The following is a 25,033-nucleotide window of genomic DNA, read 5'->3' as shown; positions in this document are numbered from 1 at the left end:
GGGCCGGACAGCATGGTAAGGCTGCAGGGGATGGGGGGAGCCGGGAAGGGGCTTTGGGTGCCCAGCGGCGCTTGGCCGCCGCTTTTCTATCTATAAATAGCCGACCGGGGGGAAATCCCGGACATTTTTTAGATTTTTTTAAAATCCCCCCCCCCCGGACGGCTATTTATAGACCGAAAAGCCGGACATGTCCGGGGAAATCCGGACATATGGTAGCCCTAGTGAGGTCAAGTACAAATATTTCCACTTATGAGCAAAGCAGGAGTCCGGATTTACTGCTGCAGTTCAGTAGCATCAGGGAAAGGCCGACTTGCCACACCACCACTTAAAGAGACATTTAGCTATTGCTGTTTGCAGTGCTATTGTAGCTGTGTTGGGCCCAGGATATTTGAGAGACGTGTTGGGTAAGGTATTATCTTTTATTGCACCAACTTCTGTTGGTGAAAGAGACAAGCTTTCAAGCTTACACAGAGCTTCACTTCTTACTCAGGTCTGAAGAAGAGCTTTGCGTAAGCTTAAAAGCTTCTCTCTTTCACCAGAAGTTGGTGCAATAAAATATATGACCTCACCCACCATGTCTCTCTAATTTAGCTATTGTAGGCATTTACTTCATACAGGAGAGACATCCAAAAGCAAAGTAGATTTGTTCAAAGATTAAACCAAGGGAGTAAAAAATCCTAACATATGAAATGCTGAAGATTTTGGTTTTGTTAAATTTAGCAATTACCTCCCATTTTCCTAGCATAAAACTGAGTTTAAGGGCAAAACTGAACCATTTGTGCAGAACAGGTGAAATACCGTCCCATACAGAGAGTCAGCACAAGACCTGCATGTTCCTCTGGTCCCACTTAAGGCCTATATTGTCCCCTTGTAGAAAATTCAGATGGTTCAGCAGCCCCAGGTGAGGAAAGCGAACGAGACTGGGCCTATTAATCTGTGCTTCCACTACCTATTGAAAATTGGTCATCCTGGGGGGGGACATTATGGTACTGCCTTGATAGTCAGTAAATCTTGAGAATTATTATTAGCTTCCACCATTCCGCCCCCCTACCCTGCAAAATTCCAGTGATTTTAGTTTTTTATTCCTTGTTAAAAACACAAAGCGAATCCTTGTTAGGCTCTCTCTGTCCTTCAGGGAATCTCTCCGATTCTTTCCTTCGTTGCATGTGAAAACTGGAATTTGACATGGAAACACTGAGAAGTTACTTGTGAATAAAATGCAAGTTTTCTAGGCTATTTCCCATTCAAATCTGCAGCATATGGTATTGCATATTTCCAAATATCTGTTACTAGCAGTGTTTTTCAACATGTGGCACAAGGCTCAGATTCTAGAGAATGAAACAGTTTAAACACTGTTCACACTGTACTATCTGAAATGGTTGCATCCTTTTAATTAGAAATGAAAATGAAAGAATAATTCTGTGTAGAAGGAAGTGATATTTTTTCTGGCCAAAAGAGTTTCATAATATGTGTATTAGTCACATCTTAATTACAGATCCAAGCTTGCTGAACATACAGCATTCTATCACTTACACAATCAGAATGCATCATGAAAATGAGACTTTTTTCCCTTGAGGTGCAGCAAAACCTGTTCTTAGAGTTAGTTTTACTGAAGGACATCGGATTTCATAACGTTTGGTTAGTGTTTGTTCGTACTCTTTCTGCACCTCTGATACACCCAGATGAAAGTCATGAGTCAGGTGAAGAGATCAGTCAAAGCACCAGTCAAATTGCACCAAGCGTTTTGGCATTAAAGACTCTGGGTTCCTGAATTCCCTGGTCCTCGATCTGCCTTCTATAAAGTGAGTTGCAGAAGCAGGCTTCTGCTCTTTAGTGATTGAAAAGGAAGAGTCATTCAGTGTGACTCAACAGAAAAATAATTGAGAAAGAAGGGAGGAAATATTGATCTTGCAGAAAGTCACCTCAATTCACAACAAGGTCTAACTGCCTTTGCTCCTCACAGGACTCCATGTGTGGTGGTTTAGGCACCTTGTGGCCTTAAGTCTCCAGCAGCACTAATTAACCTATTTTAGGTGCACAGAAGAGATCAGAAACCTTCCTCATCCTCTGCATACTTTCTTGGTAGGCAATGGAGACGTGACAGCTCCATGTTTCTAGCCTGCCTTGACTTCTCTCACAAAAAAGTCTTTTGTAAAAGCAGGAGTACTAGATGGTTCTTTAAACCGGCCTCTTTCAACTAAGAGAAGCAGACTAGCTTATCAGTGTAGTTATAAGACTCTTTTTAAAGTTATCCTGCCTTAAGTCAGAAAGTCTCACAGTCAATCTCATTTTCTCTGAAAATCAAAGAGCTGCTTGCCGTTGAGGAGAGAGTGCTTGTCAGAACCACACTCCCTCTTCCTGGTCTTTGAGAATACTGTACTCTTTTGGCCTATCAGGAGAAACCCAACTTTGCTAATCCTTATTCTTGTCCCTGTAACAGATTGAAGCAGAATTACTAGTATTTTATCCATTGCAAACTGAGTAGAAACTACTACCAGACTAGCCAGTCCTTTCGTTCCAATGCCATGTGAGCATAAACTCAGAGCAAACAATCTTGTGCTTTCCAAGACTTCCTGGTTACTTTTCCCATTCGGATTTCCAAGGACACATAGGCATTTCACACTTCAACATGAGTGGAAGCCAAACTTCTCTTTCCACTGGGACCTTTACAGAGTATTCCACAGAGTTTCTAAGGCCTGCACTACAAATTAGATTAAAGTGAATAAAACGTACTGCTTTGAAAGTTGCACATGATATGTTATGTCCATATCTTGCCTTCCCATTAGGCTGTAGTTTTACTCCTTCCAACAGAGCTGAGGTTTGTAAATAGGAGTTTTAATAAGAATCCGTGTTTCCTAGTCTACATCAGACAGAGGCTGGTTTAGGTAAGCAGATGAACAAGTGAAGGCTTTTTATGTTATGATTGATAAAATAATCACGATATTTAAAATGGGTGCATTCAAGAAAAATAGTGTGATGATGAAAATTAAATCTTATTTTTGTTCTAGGTTCAGAGTCCTTCTTGGATGCAACCTCAACCATATATAATGCAGCACCCCGTAAGTTCTTATGCTTCCTTCTCCCACTGTCGCTCTTTTTGTGTTTGTGTAGATATAAAATACTTCACAGCTTTCTGAAGATCTCAAACATTCTTCTTCAAGTAATTGTCCCTACCAATGCTTCACTTCAGGATGTGCACGCGCCTGTACACTCTTGAGTGGATATTTTGCCAGCAGTGCCTGTGGGTCCATGACTGGTGCGATGGTATATAGGGAAGACAGGCCATTACCATTTCAGTTCCTTCTCAGCCACCTGCAGCTTGAGATGGAGTGTTGCAGTGCCCACTTAGCTAGCTGCACAGCTTGCTAACTTTTTTCTCTTAGTTTTTCATTTGTTTAGTACAATTTGTGCTTTGGGGGATTCCCCCTCCCTTTTTTGCCTGGGGTAGGTTTATAGTCCAACTTGGCTCTCTTCTGCAGACTTTCCTAATGGGTTATGCCAAGATACTAGGCTTCAAACCTGTCTGACTTGCCACATATCTTTGCCCTGTAGCGACAGGCACTCTGGCTGCCTTTGCTGCCTTGGGGAGACTCCAAATCCCCTCCAGGTGTGAGATCTGCACTGGATTCAAAAGATCTAAAAAAAATAAACAGGGAGGATAAACTAAAACTTCCTCTTATGGAAAGTTCTCTGAGACTTGTGGGGTCTGAGTCAGTTTCCCACCCACTGTACATCAGCTTCAGATCCTCAGAGCTCCCTGGTGACTGTTTCTGCTCCAGTAAGCAAAGACCGTGGAGGCCCTTCAGATTCTTCCAAAACACCAAAAAAGAAAGAGACCCCTTTCTCCAGAACAAGAAACCAAGAGGAGTGGAAAGTCACCCCCTCAAACTGGGATTAATGAGTCCTCACATCCCAGTATGGGTACTGCTGAGGCTTCTACTCCCTCTAGTACTGAGACCCCAGCACTGGCTCAAAAGACCTTGCTGAATACTGATAAGCATCCAGCAAGCAACTTCAAGGGGCATCAGAGATGGTACTGGACTCGGTGCCTGTGAAATATAAGGACTCCTCAAACATCAAGGTGTTCAACTCCTTGGTACTGTCTTCCTCAGCTAATGGTAAAGAATGCATGGACCATTCCTTGATATTGTCTCTGGTACCTCCCAACGTGCAGCCTCCCAAGGAACACTATCCAAACTTCCCAGTACCTGGAAGAAACTGAATTCTCTCCTTTGAGAGGTACCGGCAGGGATTTCCCTCCAGCACCAGTTTATCTTCCAGAGTCTACTTACCCTTCCATGACAACTTCACCTCTGGTATCAGTGTGGTCTCCAGGTATACACAGGGGGACTTGACCTCTGGCATTGATGTGCTCTCTGGCTACCCACAGGAAGGGTACTGAGAGAGACTTCCCGCTGGTACCAATTCATAGCTCCAGAGCTGATGGTTCCATCTGTGAATTCTCAATAGCCAGTACTGATGCAGTCACTGGTCCCTCACTGGAAACCTGTACAAACACCACTTGCCCCCAAGACATCCTCTGACTTTTGAGTTGTTGGTTTAAGGTTTCTCACCCTTTTCATTACAGTCTCTTTCCCTTGGAGTGCATCCCAAGGAGGAGAGTCCCAGTAGCATATACATCTGGCAGAAACAACCTTTGGGTCCTACCTCTTTTCTTTACATCCCACCACAGTGGGCCCCCTATGGTGAGCACTTTTACAGGGTACCCTCATAAGAGGACTCCTCAAGAACAGCAACAACTGTCACCAGGTCTTAGTTCACAGGAGGAGCCTCCAGAGGAGGAGCAGCCAGGTTGAGAAGAGGAGACACCTCCTTCCCACAAATCCTCCTCCTCACCAGAGGAGACTGTTATGCCCCCGCTTCCCATCCTAGATGATTTCAGGGCCTTCCAGGAACTTGTGAAAAGAACTACAGAGATCTTACAAATCCCACTAGAGGAGATGCAAAATCTCAGCATTCCTTGCTGGACATTCTCCAGGCCTCACTGCAGGGCAAAATTGCCTTACGATCAACAACACTCTACTGTCACTAACTGATAGGTGCCAATGGTTCTGGTCAAGGAGAGGACATTGTCGCAATTCACTGGGAGGTGCTCTCAGTATCCGTCGGCCTAGCGTATTCGTCTGTGCTTATCCCTGATGTCATTACTGTTCAATCTCCTGAATAAGCTGAAACGGGAGAGATCAGTGGCTATCCTCTTCACACAATCATAGACAAGGCAAATATGGTTCCCAGAGCTTCTTTGACTGTTCCTGCAACCATCTCTCTGTCTTCCTCTGTCAGTGAATCGCTACACCCAGGAATCAGGATCCATGATTCACCCCAGCCTCTTGTTACGTCATCTCAAGGCATGGGTATTAGATGGCTCTCTGGAACATAAACCAGGTCAGCTCTCCAGAGATCCAGACAGTACTACTCAGTAATGGGAAATCCAAATATAGAAACATTTTCTGATCTGGTACCGCCTCTCGAGTCTCGCCTTTCCAACATTCTTAATTTACTTGGTAAATTTGAAAACTGCAGGATTATAGCTGAACTCAGATAGGCTCTAATGGCAGCTAGAAGAATTCATTCATTCTCTCTCTCTCTCTCTCTCTCTCTCTCTCTCTCTCTCACACACACACACACACACACACACACACACACACACACACACACACACACACACACACACACACCTTTGAAGAGTTTTCAGTCTTTGCTCACCCAACCACTGCAAAGTTCATTAAAAGCCTGTTTAACCTTTTTCTTACTGTCAAGAAACCAGCTCCTCCAGGGGACCTCAATTTAGTTCTTAACATGCTAAGAAAAGCCCATTTGAACCTCTGGAGTGCTGTTGCCTCCTTCATCTATCTCTCAAGATCTCATTCCTTATAGCCATCTCCTCAGCCAGGATAGTAGAAGAGCTAGGAGGCCCTTATGACTGGCCCACCAGACATGGTGTTTTATTGTGACAAAGGGACATCATTTCCCTCACCCCCATTTCCTACCTAAGGTATCTTCAGAGTTCCACATGAATGTCCTAATTAATCTACCGATGGTTTACTCCAAGCCTTACCCTTCAAGAGAAGGAGCTAGTCTCCATACACTAGACATAAGAAGAGCTTTTGCTTTTAACTTTGATAGGACTAGGCCCTTCAGGGCTTCTCCTAGATGTTTACTCTCCAGCACAGAAAGAACAAAAAGGCACCCGATCTCCACCCAAAGACTGTCTAAATGGGTTTCAGGATTACTAAATTTCAGGGGTGCATCCCACTCCTGGAGTGATGGCTCATTCCACCAGAGTGCAGTCTACTTCTGTAGCCTTACTGAAGAAGGAACATGTCTCAGACATTTGCAGAGCTGCCACTTGGTCATCAGTGCATGCTTTTTCCCAGCATGGTGCTCTTGTGCATGCTTCCAGAGCTGATGCATTACCTGCCCTCCTTCCCTATGTTTTGGAGTTATTCTTGAGCTTTGGGGTTCAGAAGGAACTGGAGCAGTAGCAGGTCCACTCTCACCTATACATCCTCACACTGGAGCACAAAGTTGCATAAGAGGCAGGTGTGGACCCATGGGTGCTGCTGACCAAATCTCCAATCAAGAGTGCACAGTTGTGCACACATCCTGAAGTGGGAGCACCATAGGGACAAAACATCTAAAAGAATTACAATTTCTGTACAAGGTAAGTAACTCTCCTTTCCATATTTTTTTCTTGGATTTTGGTGATTCCACCGTGGGACTCTGTAGGCTAAGAAGGAGGGAAGAGGAGGTGATCAGTTGGAATTGGAGTTCAGTCATGACTCCTGCTACTTCACATTTTAACTAGCCCAGCCTTTCTGTGCCAGGGCTCAGTTCTCCCCTTTGCTGGTCCTCAATAACAATGGCCCAGGTTCACTAAGGGACTTAAGTGCCTAAAGCCAATATTTAGGCACCACTGCAATCCACAAAATCCTGCTCAGCTGCCACTGAACACTAGGTACCTAAGCTCATTCATCACCTAAATATTTGCTGTAGAATTCCCTTAGGTGCCTAAGTTTCTGTCTCTGGGCATGTGCACTGCTTCTCAGGCAGATGCCGAGATGCATTGTATGCCTAAATCCCAACATGATCTTCAGTCCAGATGGAGATAGTCATGTCCCTGCCTATTTTGCCTGTGGGAGCTAATCCAGTAGACATACTCAGAGCCTGTCTATCCCCATACAAAACAGCCAGGAGGAGGAGGTGGCAGTGGCCTTCCTTATAATCTTCAGCCTAGTGGTTAGGAAACTCACCTGAGATGTGGGAGACTCCAGTTCAATTCCTCTCCACTCCCAAATGATGAGATGAGAGAACTTGAACCTCTCAAGTGAGGGCCCTAACCACTGGGCTATAGAGTCATTCTCACATTTTTTTTGTCACTTTGAAAGTGAAAGATAGGAAGGAAAAGGGACATGGTCTGTGACAGGTTGATGAGGACAACTACATTTATCCCTAGGGCAATTTCCCGAGGGATAAGTACATCCTTTTTTTAGGATGCTGAGATTAAACACTTTGTGACATAGCCCATGTGGTGGTAATATCCATGTGATAAATTGCAGAGCCAATTTTAAAAATGCTCTAGAGCAGATCTAAAATAATTCAGGCCACCTGTTTTACAGAAGCAAAATATATGGTATGATATACACAGATTTATGGGCACTCATTTAGTTGCCCATGGCTTCCCCGCTCATGAGTAATGCGGGTCACCCCCCTCGTGGCTATGATATTTTTATATCACACAGTCATGTATTTTTATATATATAATTTGCCCATCATATTTCCCCCCTCATCAGTACCATTCCACATCAAAATGACTGAGTTTATTGGTACTGACATTATATACACTGACTCGTGCTTTAATATATGCAGTGCCATGGCTGACAAACAAGCACATTTTCAAATCTAGTGAGGAAATTGCCTTGACTTTAATTAACCTCCTTATGCAGGCTGGAAAATGTAAATCTTTTTGGCAAAGTGTTTTCTGTTTGTGCAAGCAAAAAAGATGGTGTTGAACACTTACATCCTTTCAACATGCCCAACTGATGCATATTTCCAAGTTTGTCATTAATGGAGACAACTGATTTTATTTACACCCTTTATCAATGTAGAGTTTTGAAATGATAAACAAGGTTGAAAGCCTGTAAGTTATCCTGTGAGAAATGCAAATTAATAGGTTATCATGCTATTAGGGATATTCCATTTACAGGTGTGCAATTCTAGCTATTATCTCGGTGAAATGAAAGATCTAGATTCCTGACTTCTCAGTTTTGGTCTTCGGCCTGTGTGGAAGCTTGTGCGCGCTCTCTCTCTCTCATTTGCTTTGCAGAGACGCTTGCAGTCTGCAGAACAGGAAATTCTTGCAGTGTTTGTGCCTGTGACTCATTTCATCGACACTGGTCACATGATTGTTTTTCTAACTACACTCAGTACTTTATACAAAATATAAGACCTGCTGTAAAAGGAATAAATTATTCATTCAAAAACACTGACTTTCAGTATACTATAATTATTTCTATTAATTTTCAGCCTAAACCACTTTCAGTCACACACCTGCATATATAACACATACAATATATTTAGAAACCTAATTTTACAGGAACATCTTAGGGTGGAAATAAACCCCATCTGTATCCATCCATCTAAATTAACCACCATGCATTCTTATGAGTTTTCTGAGCATCTGTACAGCAACTGAATATTTGGCAACTTCAGCTGCGTAAAAACTATGTCCACTGTACATACGAAGATGGAGAGACGTGACACAAATGTGGTAATCCCATCATGTTAGATAGACTTTCTACAGAAGAAATGGTATTTACAACATAGCCCTCTGGTACTCGTGCCCTAGTGAAACTGTTTCTTCACTGATCAAAAGTTACAATGCCTAACTCAAGGGTATGAAACTTGCACAGGCAGTCATGGAAGTGCATCATTTGTTGCTGTGGAGGAAAATATTCTCTCTATAAGACAGTGACACATGAAATACACCTCTACCCCGATATAACATGAATTCGGATATAACGCAGTAAAGCAGCGCTCCGCGGAGGCAGGGCTGCACACTCTGGCGGATCAAAGCAAGTTCGATATAACGCGGTTTCACCTATAACATGGTAAGATTTTTTGGCTCCCGAGGTCAGCATTATATCGGGGTAGAGGTGTATTTGCAGGTCTATCTATTGTACATCATATCTTGCACTTTTGGTTGGTAGTTAAGCAGTTAGTTTACAAATTCAGATTGGTGCATGTATAAATCGGATAGTTAGCTATAAAATGGAGTAAAATCCTTAGGATCTTCAAGACCCGCTAGTATCCAGACTCATTGTTGCGGGTTAGGGAAAACCCTATTGGTATACGCTTTCGGAATTAAAGTCCATGTTTTACATGCCTGAGCCAAAAGAGAAGTGTTATTAAAATCTAGACGGTCTCATTCTTAAACTTGTTTTTTTTCTCCTATAGGGTGCTGTATTGACTCCCTCCATGGACCACACCATGTCACTACAGCCTGCATCAATGATAAACCCTCTGACACAACAGATGAGTCACCTTTCATTAGGCAGTACTGGAACAGTATGTGGCAATTTAATATAAAGCTCAGCATATACAAAGGGAAAATGTTGTGTATTGATTACAATATCTGTGTAGTGTACATGAAAACCAGCCCACTAAGTGTTTTTTCTCCTCAAAATGTAAATAGCTGTTTCCACACTTCAGTACAGATTCTTTAGGGCAGAAGAGTAAGCAGACGAGCTAGTGTAGTAGTGTGAAATGCACTCCAAATACATGGAACAAAACAAATGAAAGTAGCCCAGTTTAAGCAGTTTTAATTCTAGAACTGGACTTGAAGCAGAAACAATGGTGCTGAGTTCACTCTGCAGGGTTCAGTGTTGTAAATAAATTGTTTGATTCACATACGTTTGTCTGATATGAAGACATTTGATCTGCTAAAAACCTCTTACATCTGAATATTAAATTCTGTGCAATGTTATATCTAGCATACCAGATGGTAGTTTGACATAGAGAAGTACCTATACCAATTCATTTAATACAGATGATTGAAGAGACCCGTCTGATGGTAACTTTTGCTCGTTATTGACTTAAGCTAAATTTGAACCACTGACCTAAAGGAACACCATGAGCTTCCTAGTTTAAACTACATTCCTCATGGAAACAAATACACTAAATTAATAAAAAATACATGGCACACTTTATTTAGATAAAGTCTGGCCTCCATCAGTGTACTTTCTTGCCACTTCTCAAATATAAATGTAATTATCCTCATAACACCTCTGTCAAGCAGAAAAATACTATCCTCTATGTTCACAGATTTGAAACTGAGGCACAGAGATAAGAGCCTTGCTCAAAGTCACACGGTGTATGGCAGAACAAGAATTTGACACAGATCTTCTGTTACAAGCCAGTTCCTTAACCATAAGATCATCCTTCCTCCTTGGGTACATACTGTTAAGAAAAAGACTCAGACTGGAATTTTTTTGCAAGGAAAATACTTAACCTCTTTGTTTCTGAAGGCCAAAGTTGAGTTTGTGTAATAACACTGCTCAGTGGAGTACACCTCACCTCTCTGCATTTTGATGAAGCTTGCTTTGAATCCTCTTCCTTACCAAAGCACTCAAATATATATTTAAAAAAATGTTATGGGGTGTGTATCAGATTTTATTTTAGCTGAACGTATTCTCTGTCTTTTTAGTACATGCCAGCCACAACAGCTATGCAAGGAGCCTACATACCCCAGTATACACATGTTCAGACAGCAGCTGTTCCTGTTGAGGTTGGTAAATTTTATACGAGGCAGGCTATTATAGCCAAAATTGTTATATTTATTGTTTTGCCAGAAAAAAACATACAGATGAAAACGTTACATTATGCAGGACCTTTAAGTACAAATTCAGTTTTACTAAACTACCACCATGTCATTATTTTCAGCTAATAAATGTACTGCACCAATGTGAACTTCTAATGGTTAGTTCTTCCATCCAAGCAGCGACCCAGCCCCGCCCTGCTTAGCTTTGAGATGTGACTGCATGTTGCAGTTCCAGGGGGAGCTATACCATTGACCATTCTCAGTCTCTCCTTGGGCAGTCTTTCCCAGTTACAGGCCTGTAACTCTCAGGGTGTAACACTATGTACACCACTCCTGTCCATCAACCATGTCCTCAGCAGGTCCAGCTGGATTTTGGCCCCTGCTTAGACTTCTGACCCATGGCCACTAAAAAAATGTAGTGACAGAGAATAGTGTGTTCAAATCAAAGTATTATTTATTCATCCACAGGAAGGAAAAGGGTTAAGGAACAAAAAGCCTATATGTATATTATCTTACTTAAACCTTAGCATTTCCTTGCAAGTTTACATAGGCCCCACTTATCCCAAGAACCCCCAGCATTGGGGCTGGGCAAGGCAGATTTCACCCCTGCACCTTCTCATTCCCTAGTCTTTTTTTTATCTCCCTCTGCCCACACCCTGAAGTTTACAGGCCAGCTTTTATCCATTTCAGAGTCTGTTTGTCCTGAGACACTTGACCCTGTTCAGTATGATTTACACATCTCCCCAGATGTGTCAGAGGCAAACTTTCAGTGGTGGATTCACTGTATTGTCCTTTTAAGTACCAGACATTGAATTATGCTGTGGTATTGTAGCTGTGTAGGTACCATGATATTACCTCATCTCATCTCATCTGATATCTTTTATCGGACCAACTTATGTTGGTGAAAGAGACTAGCTTTCATTGGCCTAAAGAAGAGCTCTGTATAAGCTTCAAAACTTGTCTCTCTCACCAACAGAAGTTGGTCCAATAAAAAATACTAGCCCACTCACCTTGTGTCTCTAGCAGTTGAATTAGTCATTGCCTGGTTACTGGGATATGTGTTGAGAGCTCTAGCGGAACTAATCCTTAGTGTTCCGTAGAGCCAGCCACACTACAGTACTCAAGCAGATACACACAAAATTTATGGGAATACAGACCTCTGTTCTTCACACTGACTCACAGCACAAAGATGGTGACTTGTAGTGGTCTACAGAAAACTTCAGAATTTATTCACTCATTTTTTAATATGTTTGTGTTGTTCTATTCTGTTAATCTCATCACATTGTCTAGTTATTGCTATAGCAATTCAGGAAATAGAACATGTACTTGATCACTTTATATTTCATTAGATCTTCTATTATAAATAAAAATTAAGGCCAAGTTGGATGCATCAGATTCGGGGTGCCTAACTTGAGAAACCTTAGAGAGGGGCTTGGTTTTTTTTAGAAGGATGGAGGAGAAGATGCTTAACAGTTTCTGAAAGCCAGGCCCAGTCAAGTGTCTTGTGTCAACAGAATACAGAGGCATCCAAAATCTCTAGGCATTGCTGGGCATCATGTCTCAACCCCTTTTCCTCTTTTACAGGAAGCTAGTGGTCAACAGCAGGTTACAGTAGAGACGTCCAGTGACCATTCTCCATATACGTATCAGCAAAACAAATAACTGAGGTAGGGGCTTGTCCTGTTACTCTGAAAAAGACATGAATTCAAAACTAAATGTACAATATACTGTAGCTTACAAAAGTGATGTAATCTAAATAAAACCCCTAATAATTTAGGGCCAGTGCCTAGCGTCAATTTGAGTTTTGCCAGAGTAAGAAATTAGAAAAAATAGAGTACAGGCTTCAAGATTAGGCCCTTAATGAATTATCTGAAATAATTTATTAGTACTTTCTCTGGCACACAATTGCATACCATTCTACTTTAACTTTTCACATTGAGACATCAGTGCTTCCATATATGTCATCGGACTTGTTCAGAGAACAGTTTGAATCCCAGCACTAACTTGGAAGTGGGTTTCCTACAGAGAAGCAATGCCACTCCCAGTGGGATGATGCAATGGAATCTCCTCAAGGAAATCCTTGTTGAGTTTCACTTGTAAAGACTCCCCTTCCATGTCTTTACTACTGTAGAAAGGAGACTGACTGGTCAACAAAGTGTTAGTCCTGGCTTAAATTTGTCTCAGAGTTAGTTAATTTCCTCCTTTTCATAGAGAATGTTCCATTTGCTTTTCTTAATAAGTCACTCATTTGTTTGGACTGTAACCCCTTCCGTGCAGCACTGCTTTTTATAGCTTGCCACCTTTAAAGTGTTGTTTGCATTGACCATTTCCCTAGCATTCCATTTTCTTCATTCCATCCTTCCAAGACCTACGCTTCTCTGCTTTGTCTTTCCCCCAACCATCATGAACCCTATACTTCAGTTGCATACATTTTTATAAAGTTTTGTTAGACTTCACACTGAAAGAACTTTATTCATGCACTAGAAAGTGAATCTCTTGCTGCATTGTTTATGTGCCCAGAAAGGTTCATAAAAGTTCATTTCTATAGCTCTCATGATACAGGTTTATTAGAAACACAGAAAGCACCAGCAGTTTTATGATTGTGCACCTTCTGTACGTATGACCCTCTCCTTCTGAACCAAATCCTGTTTTCCTACTGCACATTCACTGATACATACATTTCTCAATTACCTTTGGTTTTGCAGGTCAAGTATGTTCTGTGGTAACTGGTAACACTGCTCTCATCCCAAGTATTCAGATAAGAATTTCTTCTGTACTCAAGAAGTCTAATAATTGTCATATAAAAAAATTCAGTAGCTGAGCACATTTTATCTGATTCCATATAATAGTGAACGTGTCTGCGTGTTTGTTACTTTACATCGGCCAAATACTGGCCCCTACAGGAATCCCAAGTAAACAGGCCTTGCACATTCCCATTCTTCCTTTTGAGGTTGAGGGGCCTAAATCCTACACTTCGCGATTACCCAGGCACATCCTGTGGACTGTTACTGCACCATGGCCCCTGCATGCTCCCAATTCAGGGCATCTGGCTTGTGGGTCAGTATAGTTCAGATGCATGGTCTTGTCCTAAGCCTTCTCTGTGGGCCTGTGGAGACTGCTGCTGCCAAGCAGTGATCCAGGGCACACAGGGAAGCAAAGTTCTGCTCTTCATATCCTGTCCCTAGCAACAGATCAGTATTATCTCCACTCGTTTGGGGCTTTGCATGTTCACAGAGCAGAAGGGACAGCATTTGGCCTCTTGAAGAGATGGTAAAACTGCTACCCAGTTTCTCTGAGGCATATTATAGTAGCCACCATTGGAAACATTGAGCACTCCCCTTAAAAGTCAATATTGCATGAACGTAATATCTTAAGAAGCATTGTTATTAGTGTTTACATGCACTATGAGTCAGTATGGTCCCTATAAGTAATGAATAGCAGGGTGGAGAAGAGTATTAAAATTACTAAACTGAATCTGCAAAATAATGTTCCTCCCCATGAATGCGCCAACAGTAGTTACCATTTAAAAAAAAAAAACACTCAGTAGTTTGAGTGCAGGGTCACAGTCCCTAAGCTTTCAGTAAGCAGAACTTCCAGGGGCGAATCAGTGAGGTTGTGTGTGAGGGGGAAAAAAAACTATAGGATAAGGTTGTAATTAGGCAAAGGACCTATCCAGGGAGGTGCTGAGCACCCTCAACTCCCAGGGCACTTGGCACCTCCCTGATCAGGTGTCAAGTATGTACATGGGCTCACTTGGTCCTCTCAAAACTACATCTGAGGTAAGAAACAATTTAGTTCATAGATGTCTACAATAGAAGACAATGCAAAAGTAACTCTGCCCTAGCTCTGACTTCTTTATGTTACAGATACCCAGTGTTGACCTTGCCTGGAGAAGGGTGCAAAGGCTGAAACAATCATGGATTTTACTGATCAATTGTGCTTTAGGAATTATTGACAGTTTTGCACAGGTTCTTGAAAACATTATTTATAATGAAATCAACTAAAACTATTTTTGCTATAAGTTCTATAAGGTGCATAAAAAAAATCCTTAAATTCATCTAGTAGCTGTTCCTGTGAACAGGTTTATTTTAGTAAGAAAATTTTTATCAAGTGTTATGACGCAATTTTTTTTTTTTTTTTTTTTTCAAATTTCTGGGTATGCACAGATGACCACGAAGACTTATTTACGTGCATGGCAGAATTTGTATTTTGGGTTTTTTTTTGTTTGTTTTTGTTTTTGTTTCTTTTGTTTTGTTTTTTTATTGTATGAAATGGGTTTTCTGAAGTTTAAAATAGTAAAACATCTAAAATGATGATCTGTGCTTGCAGTGTGTGAGTGTTGCTACAGTGCAGTGTTGCAGTTAGTGTCTGTTCTCTTAGCTTTCTGTTTTTCTTTTAACGTAGTGTGAAGTGTCTTATCCTTTTCTATAAATTCCAATTTGCCTTAAATCTTTCATGCTGTAGCTGTTTCAGTAAGTAGTCCAAACTAATGGTGTAGAATGCTTTGACCAAATGAGCTGGTCTATTATGCCTTGTAAAACAGCAGCATAGGGCTTTTAAAAGGTAGTCAATAAAAATTGCTGAAAATTTGGCTTTTTTTAATGTGTAGTAGGTGTTTTTAATGATTTTTTCACATAATATGTAAGGTAGTGAAATGCAAGAGGGGAAAAATGTTTTGTGTGAAACACATTTTCTGACTGGGGGAATTTTAATAGGATAAATTGTTTGTAAGGCCATATGCCAATAGTTTCCTCTGATAGTTTGAATGATTTAGGAACTCTGCTGTATGATGCAATGTAAAATCTTTTTTTGCCTTTTTTCAGAAACTAACTTGATGTTCTAGTTTTAGTGTAGGTAGAGGGGGGAATTTGGGGTGGGAATATCACAGAATGTTTTTGTCCTTCCTTTATACTAATGATAGTGCTTTAGATTGATGATTGTGCTGAGACCTAGCAAACAGAAAATTTGCTATTACAGCAAAATGGCAAAAGCTAAGGACTTGTTTGCAAACATAAGCTGAGATGTAAGTAGACGCATAATTGATTGGGTACTAGCTCTCTATAGTAGGTAAATAAAAATAAAAAGACATGGCACTTTTAAAGGTAACTTTACCAAAGAACAAAGAGCCAGTAACCAATAATTCTGATTTGTCTCAGCATTACGTCTTCTGTACTCTTTATTTTTGCCGGACCAGTTTGCGGTTAGGAGAATGTGCCTTTTTTTGTACATTTGCATTTAGGTTTTATAATTTTAATTGATGTATGGACACAAAAAGCATGAAGGAAGACTTGGATCCAAGCAGTGCCACGCTTTACATCATCACTACAAGTGTTAAGTGTAAAGAAAACCAATTTTGAAACTATGAAATTCCTGATTCATAAATACACAGTTATTTGTATTTTTACGTATTAGATAATTCACTGCTATTAAGCTCTTTTATTACAATGGCATATGTTTTAAATCAAATGATAAATTAAGTTGTCTTCCAAAACTGTGTACTTGTCTGGTCAGCTGTATATGATCAGTTATCTACCTCAAAGTTTATTTCTTTTTGTACTGGGACAGGTTGCTGGCCCTCCCTGTTTCCACAGACCAAATCATCCTAGCTCAGGAGCTAGGGCTGAGCAGTTACTTCATTCAAGTATTTTTTAGTTTTTAAATTGTGTGAGTATTGGAGTATAGATGTCGGTGACATTTCATAGTTTCAAAAGTAAATTGCTGCTCTGAGAAGTGTAGATTCTAGTGAATTACATAGTCATAAGAGATGTTTGTTTTTTCTTTTTTTAAAAAAAAAAAAAAAAAAGTTGTGGTATTATTGGTTCTATGCTCCCTGGAATATTACTGCTTTGTAAAAGTCCAGACTTCCTGCAGCACCTTCCCTGTATCTGGTATATTGCCATTCTTGGATCTCTCACTACTTGATATTTTTTGCATTCGTTAAAATTGCAATATAATAGCTGTGTTAGAGGGAGGGAAGAGCTGCTGCTAGAAACGTCTGAACTAAGTGCCATACTCATTGTCTGGGTAAGATTTGGGAAATTTAACCTCTGTACATAAAGAAATAATCAGTTACTTAAACATCACATAGTAGACAGCCATTAAATTATAAAAAAAATTAATTTATGAAGAAAGACCTTTTGTACAGATTGAAAAAAAAAGATTTTCATAGAGATATCTATATGATCAAGAGAGTTAATTTTTTATTTTTGTTTTTCTAGTGCCACAAACTTGCCAGTGGTAACTTATTTGTCCGGTTCAAGATAACTCTGTAGTTTTGTTTCCTAGGACTTGTTGTTAAACGCCAAAAGACATTTTTGAACTGTACATTTGATTAGATTGTTAGCTTTTTTCTGTTTTATTTCTTTTGAAAACTTTTGAATAAAAAAGATTGAAAAAATGAAAATGTCTTCTTTCTCTTCAATTCTAACTATATCTGGAGAACGGATGGACCCCACACAGCTTATGGTGAAACTTTAGTGTTTCTTCATGTTGAACTGCTCAAATCTGGATTCCACTTCTCAGAGGCTCCCCTTCCCTCCCAAATGTTTAATTAAAATGGAATTTTAGCTTTCTTAAACGACAGGTTATTTATTGTTCTTTAAGAGCAAACAGGAAATGATTTATTATAATAGTTTTATCAAATATCTGATTTGAATGCAAAAGCTATGCCCTTCTTTACCTCAGTTCAGGCCTACGCACGTAATGGTAAATTCAGGCCTAGGTTTCTCCATAAAAAGTCTGCAAGCAACATGGGATTTAACAGTTACAGTCACTAACATCACACTGCTGCATAAAAGTGCTTTGCCAGTGCCAGCTGCTGTGAATTAAATTGGCTGAGGATGTACAATCCCAGTGAATTTCACTTAGAGCATTAGCATCACTTCAGTGCAATTGTATGATGTTAATTGGTCACCTTTAGCCTCAGTCTGAAAGAGAGGTGAAAAAGAAAACATACAGAAGGACACAAACATATTGATGTTCTAAAGAGATTTCCCTCCAATTGTGCTATCTGTAGCAAGAGGTGCTGTTCATGTGGTATGTGTGTGTTGTCCTGCCCCAGGCTTCTAAACCAAATAACTTACTGCAAAATATCAAAAACTCTTTCCCCCGACCAAGCATTAAATAGCCAAATATCTAAAACGGGTAGGCAACCTATGGCATGCGTGCCGAAGGCGGCACGCGAGCTGATTTTCAGTGGCACTCACACTGCCCGGGCCCTGGCCACCGGTCTGGGGGGATCTGCATTTTAATTTAATTTTAAATGAAGCTTCTTAAACATTTTTAAAACCTTATTTACTTTACATACAACAATAGTTTAGTTATATATTATAAACTTATAGAAAGAGACCTAAAAACGTTAAAATGTATTACTGGCACGTGAAACCTTAAATTAGAGTGAAATAAATGAAAACTCGGCACACCACTTCTGAAAGGTTGTCGACCCCTGATCTAAAATATAGCTGTTTCTGGGATGTTGTAGATATGGTGTGAAGCAGACTCACTACGCGCTAGCCATTTTTGTTACTTTCCCTCTCCTTAGAAACAGCCCTATTTTTTATATATATAATATAGGGCTGTTTCCAAGGAAAGGGAAAATAACAAAAAATTGCTTTTTTATATATATTATATATATATTATAACACATACATACAGATGTAGTGACAGCCAGGATGCTGACAGCATGATTTTTCTCCTTTGGAGCTGATCAAAGGAGCTTTGAGTTCCGGTTTGTCTCTGGGGGCCAGGGGAGGGGAGATGATTGTTATTTTAGACTTACGTAATAAAATAACATCTGTACTAATTCTTATTGCATAAATGAAAAGACTGGACTATACTGCATACTAATTAAGGATAAATAAAATTTAGAGAGATCCATAAGTGAATGTATACTGTGTTTACTGCTTTGTCGAGCTGTTCATCTAACCCAGGGGTAGGCAACCTATGGCACGTGTGCCGAAGGCGGCACGCGAGCTGATTTTCAGTGGCACTCTCACTGCCCGCGTCCTGGTCACCGATCCAGGGGGTTCTGCATTTTAATTTAATTTTAAATGAGGTTTCTTAAACATTTTTAAAACCTTATTTACTTTACATACAACAATAGTTTAGTTATATATTATAGACTTAGAGAAAGAGACCTTCTAAAAATGTTAAAATGTATTACTGGCAAGCAAAACCTTAAATTAGAGTGAATAAATGAAGACTCGGCACACCACTTCTGAAAGGTTGCCGACCCCGATCTAACCAGTGGCTCAACAATTCACCCATCTAAAATCAAATGAGCGTGAAGATTTACACAAATCTGTGAGGGACCATATTCCTCTTTACTATCATTCTTAAATTAATTGGAATGAATAAGTAGTATTCATGTATTCAAATACGAATGTTCTATTTTATTACCAATTTTATATGGCGTCTTATTAGCTTTTCTTATTAGCACTATGATGCACTTTAGCTCTTTATTACATAATCAAATGTATTTGAAAAGAATCAATACTCTGAGATCAGTGGTTTCTGCCTGGCTGGTGAATATGCCACACAATATATCACCCGGTCTTCAATAATACAGATCTCTGTATCACCAGCGTTGGGGTGGCCAGAGTGCCATAACCCCTCACACACACTTCTTAACAAAAGAAACATATGCGCTTTATGGGATATTTAAGTATTAATTCCTCTGCCACTTTGGCCATGTCCATCACCACCACCATACACACTTCTACAAAGGTTCCGGCGCGTAAAGAGCCATTGTCCCCCACCCCTTAAAACCGGACTGGGAGATAGAGCACTGTGACCTGGCCGGCACCTGGGTCCCACTCCACATTGAGCCACATGCCAGCAACTGAGCCCTCACCTGTCGGCTAGCAAAACTACAGCGGAAAGGTGCCGGGGACCCTCCAGGTCTGGGAAGCAGGAAAGACCTGTCACCAGAGGGCTTCGGACTGGTCGGCAGAGAGAGTAAGGTAAGGAGAGTGGGGTGGGAGGATGGACATGGTAGTTAGGGGCAGGAGCTCTAGTAAGGTGGGAGGAGTGGGAGCTCAGGCTCCAAGAGGGTTGGGCTGTTGTGCATGGGGGCTTCGCCCCCCAACTCTTCCAGTCCTGGTGCCCATGCTCTGTATGCAATATATTTTAAATACACACCTAAAACTCAGTGTATATCACACAATTATATATATTATTATATATCTCAAAATTACTGAAGAAGAGCTCTGTAGTTCAAAACTGGTCTTTCTTTCACCAACGGGTAACAGGTCTCTTGTTCAAAAATTGACTTGACTGACCATTGAACACAGTTTTGCTTTGTTATTTTGTAGCTTATTTGCCAAGATGCTGTTAATAAAAACATGCTCTCTATTGTTAGCTAATTTAGTATTAGTTATAAAAGTTCTGTAAAACTACAATTTTATGCAACTATAATCACATGTGAGACTTGCTCACTGGATAACACTTTGATCATATCTCGTGGTGGTAAATTAATAGGAAAGGAATCCTATTACTGAGAATGTTGGACCAAGGCCATTTAGCTCTCTTTCCAGTTCCCAAAACTAATTAGATTGTGTTGCCTAGTGTCGCTAGACAAGGTCTTTCTCAATTCCGACCTGGGCTTCCCATTTGAGTTTAAAAGATTTATAAATTTGATGTGAAAAGCAAAGTATCACAATGTAACTGGAATACCAATCCAAATAATATGCTTAAGAATGAATTGCATGATGTTCAGCAGGTTTCTGAAGTTCACTTATTAGGGCCTGGCCAAAAGTTGAGCCATTTTGGTTATACCTCTTCTCTTGAATGAATCTGGATCTCAGGTTGCTATTACAGTTGGCCTTATCTCCTGAACGTCTTTGCAAAGTCATTTCAAGAAAGGTGAAGTTTTCAAAAATGTCTTAGTTCTATTAACTTTCTGTGAGCTCCTACGTGACTTAGGTGTTTCTGAAAGCTTCAACCACAGTTTCCAAGAGTTACTCATTTGCACAAAAATATAAATGCGAATGGGATAGGAAAAAACCCTTACTCCTTGATAAAACTAATGGAAACAAAAGTAAATAGGAGAATCATGAATAAATAAATGGTTAAACTAAATATCACTTTGAAAAGATCTGGCCACTACTTTGTGATTCATCTGCAGGACACCCACAGTATGTTGTGTACTCTTGGAAATGTAACTGCTACACTTTGAGAAGGATTCGTTTTATTAATTCTTCCTTTTTTAGTTTTCCTGTGTTTGTATGATGTCTCTTATGGTTAATTTACTGCTTAGTCTTCAATCACAGAAACAAGTGGTGCTTTTCGTGTATATGTGGTTTGTCCTTCCTGTGTGTTTCTGTTGCTTGGTTGAGTGTTTTTTGGAAGGGTATTTTGTTTGTTGATTTTGCTAATATTAATTTAGAAATAAGTGGGGTTTTACAACAAATACTGTGACTATATTTCTTCAGTGTTTTTGTATACTTACTTTGTATAAAGTTAAGAGAAACAAATGTGGATACAAATAAATTGAATCTTGTTCAGATAAAAATGCTATTCTTGTAATTAACTTTACAAGAACCAAATAATAAATGAGACAATTCCAACGCTGTCCACTACTTCTACCTAATTAGTAGGCCACCTCTCCAAATACATCTGAGTTTGATGTATGTATATCTAACGTACTGGCCAGGACATGTTAGCCTCTTCGGTGAAGACACAGACTGCCATTCCCATTGCTCCCGACTACATCAGAAAATTCCTTGAACAAGTTGCAGATGAGGATCTCACAATCAGATGCCTCACTTGGAGACAAATGAGTGGGGCAGTCCTCGCTATATTCTAGCATCCTCTTTGTTGTGGTGCCTGTGGAGGGTGTCTCTGTCAGCTTTTCTGAACACCAGCCCTGATCCTGCCTCCTTTCCCCTTCCAGCTCGGAGCTCTTGCACAAAAAGGAGAGTTGATTTGTGCTGAGGTAGCTCCACCATAAGACGTTAGCAGTAATTCTGTACTTACTAGTAAACCAAAGCCATGACATCACCTTCTCCAAAAACCTTGACAATAGCTAACTGAAAAATATCCAACATCTGAAAAATGGATCCCAACCACAAGCAATGGCACTGTATGTAGCTGTATGCCCCACGTACACTCACTACGCTTGTCCCAGGGGCGGCTCCAGGCACCAGTGCAGCAAGCGCGTGCCTGGGGCGGCAAGCCGCAGGGGGCGGCCTGCCGGTCACTGTGAGGGCGGCAGGCAGGTGGCTTTCGGCGGCATGCCTGCGGGAGGTCTACCGGTCCCGTGGTTTTGGCGGCAATTCGGCGGCGGGGATGCCGATGGTGCAGCACCGGCAGACCTCCTGCAGGCATGCTGCCGAATCCGCGTGACCAGCAGACCGCCCGCAGGCAAGCCGCCTGCCTGCCGTGCTTGGGGCAGCAAAAAACATAGAGCCGCCCCTGACTTGTCCATTCTGCTCTTGCCAGCCACTCTGGAATTATTTGCAAACCTTCATGTGCATTGGGATACAACATCCAATCCTCTGCTGTCCAACAATGTCTTAATGTGAACAAGCTAGCATGTTATTTTGATGGTCTTTAAGCCATACGTGCAGTTACCTCCCAAATGCACTAACAGAGCTTGCTAAACTGGCATACTCCTTTCAAGTGAGAAAGATCATCTGTGTCAGTTTCCTAGCCAATGGATCCTGGCATTGATTAATACCAAACAAGGCTGAGCTTCTTGGCTTTCTCACTTGACCATTTAATTCTGCCCAAAATATGGCTAGAATATACAAAAACAATTCTGTCTGGTAACTTCTTTTGCAGCTGTTAAGAAAACAAACTATGTCAATATCAAAGATTTAGGGGCATAGGTGGCTGAAGGGCTCTGGTAGTAGGAGTCTTTACCTTTCAGGTGACAAGTTCACATCTAACCCGCCCCAGTAGTAGCTGAAAGTCATTGCCAGCTGCTAGCCGTGCAGTGGCTTATATAAAGAGTCCATTTCCTAGCAAATGAGTGGCCACATCACAAAAATCACCATTATATTTGGATCTATCCTCCCCCCTCCCCCCCCCAGTCTCAGTGGAAAAGAGAATTGGTGACTGGAGTAGGAGACTGAAGGTGATGTTTTCAGAACAAGACTGAGGCATAGTTCAAGCTATCAATCCTGCCCCTTTCAGCAGCATTAATTTACTTAATATATTAGAACCACAGTTAACAAATCATTCTGAATTCTGCTATAGTTCATTAACCTGCCTTCAGCCAATTAACAATTCATTCCTCCAACTAATTTACTGTGAGACTGTCACAGACTTAAGGAATTAATGTATTTGTTCCCTAACTACTTCCATAATTACAGCCCACCCCTAACAAGCACAGTGGGCCACATTCAGATCCCCTAGCTTACTCTGAACAGCACCTTATTCCAAGTAGCCTCATTGTTTTACAGGTGTTAGCAGGGGGGAAATGGAATCTGAAACAACAGACTAACTCTTGCTCCCATTTACTCTGCACTTGTGCTGGTGCAACTTTACTGAGCTCCCGGGAATCACGCCAGATTTACTTGACCAACTTGTTCATCAACTGGTTATATTGAAATTGTGATACATTTTTGGGTTGCATATATCCCTAAGCTACATCTAGAAAGGGTTTGAAATTAATGGAGTTAAACACTGGTTTAGAGAAAAGGAGCTAGAAATAGAGGGTGCCAAACAGGTCATTTAGCAAGTGAATCAAGTTGTCCCACATTGCATATTCTAACTACTTGTGGTCAGCAGTGGCAAATGACTTTGTCCCTTGTGTTTATTTAAAGCTTTCCTTAGGAACTGCTTATAGAAAAAATAGACTTGGCTAATTTTATCTAGACTTCTATGTATTTATTAATATTCCATGCATGGCAATGCAGTAAGACTATTATTCAAGTGGAATTGGAGGAGTATGTTTTCAGAGAACTCCAAAATTTCACTCGTCTCTTAAACAACAGAGTGAGTTCATTTCAAACATGCCTTAGAAAAGCCAGCCTGTCCTGGAAGAGTATAAACTAAAAGAAAAGATAATCAACTGTCATCATCTGGGCGCTGTCCTGAGTTCCACACCTACCTTCAACATCCCAGCCTCATGGAATATTTCAACTTGCAAAAATGACTCCAGCTGTCAGCAGGATTAGCTTTCACATGTGACTGGGTGGGAGGCAGCTTGTCAATGAGATGGAAGCAGGGTGGTATAACAGATGTAGAGTGCCACAATGCAACTTGTATCATCACTTTTCAGAGAAGAACCCATATGGCATCTTGAACCACATGTGAGACCAAATCATCTTAGATTCCAAGACTAGAAGGGACCATTGTGATCATCTAGTCTGACCTCTTGTATAACACAGGCCACAGAACATCCCCTAAAAATTACTCCTAGAGCATATCTATTACGGGGGGAAAAACCAATCTTGATTTAAAAATTGTCAGTGATGGAGACTCCACCAACACCCTTGGTAAATTGCTCCAGTGGTTAATTACTCTCACTGATAAAATTTTACACCTTCTTTTCAGTCTGAATTTGTCTCGCTTCAACTTCCAGACCTTGGATGATGTTACACCTTTCTCTGCTAAACTAAAGAGCCAGTTATTAAATATTTGTTCCCAATGTAGGTACTTGTATACTATAATCAAGGCACTTCTTAACCTTCTCTTCGTTAAACTAAATAGGTTGAGTTCCTTGAGTCTATCCTTATAAGGCATGTAGTGATGGGGTTTTTTGTTTCGTTTTAAATCTTGGGCTGCCTGTGTTTCTAAAGCCTCTATGTCCAAAAATGTGGTTTTAAGCTTCCCCTTTCTTTTACAATGCACCTCCCGAACATTTGCACTACTCTTTTTTCCAAGGATAGCCTTATAAAAAGGAAGTGGTAAGATCACAACTCTGACTTAAGAGTGAGATTACACCATGCCTTTCACTGGAAGAAATGTAGCACTGAGACTTCACCTCACAGTACTGAAATGCTGGTGAAAATTCATCATTCAGTTACAAAAATGATTTGAACAGTTCCAGCAGTTCTTTTCCTGAAAATATTTTGCAGATGAAAAAGTCACCAGTCGTGTCTGAGAAAACAGTTGGCTATAAAAAGAACACACCACTGTAAGTTATATGATTCTCATCTATTCCAGATGGTGATCATGTGACCAGCCCTACTGTGTTCAGATATGGCCCTGATAGAAACTGTAGTGAATTTACTAAGCTTATTTGAT

The 25,033-nt window shown here is 40.6% G+C and overlaps 1 protein-coding gene across 3 annotated transcripts in view; it reads left to right on the top strand.

Moving 5' to 3' along the window:
* The window catches only part of RBMS1 (RNA binding motif single stranded interacting protein 1), a 190,388-nt gene extending 175,306 nt beyond the window's left edge, over positions 1–15,082 (top strand). For all 3 annotated transcript variants that reach the window (XM_024203134.3, XM_024203055.3, XM_024203216.3), the window contains exons 10-14: positions 3,009–3,059; positions 9,478–9,588; positions 10,727–10,807; positions 12,425–12,507; positions 14,707–15,082. In XM_024203134.3, coding sequence (XP_024058902.1) covers positions 3,009–3,059; positions 9,478–9,588; positions 10,727–10,807; positions 12,425–12,502 — 321 coding nt within the window. In that variant the 3' untranslated portion in view covers positions 12,503–12,507; positions 14,707–15,082. The remainder of the gene's footprint in view (positions 1–3,008; positions 3,060–9,477; positions 9,589–10,726; positions 10,808–12,424; positions 12,508–14,706) is intronic.
* The last annotated feature ends 9,951 nt before the right edge of the window (positions 15,083–25,033 follow it).

The sequence above is a fragment of the Terrapene carolina genome, unplaced genomic scaffold (genome assembly GCF_002925995.2).
Source record: "Terrapene carolina triunguis isolate 2854851 unplaced genomic scaffold, T_m_triunguis-2.0 Scaffold62, whole genome shotgun sequence".
NCBI lineage: Eukaryota > Metazoa > Chordata > Testudines > Emydidae > Terrapene > Terrapene triunguis.
This window is presented reverse-complemented; position numbering and strand designations above follow the sequence as displayed.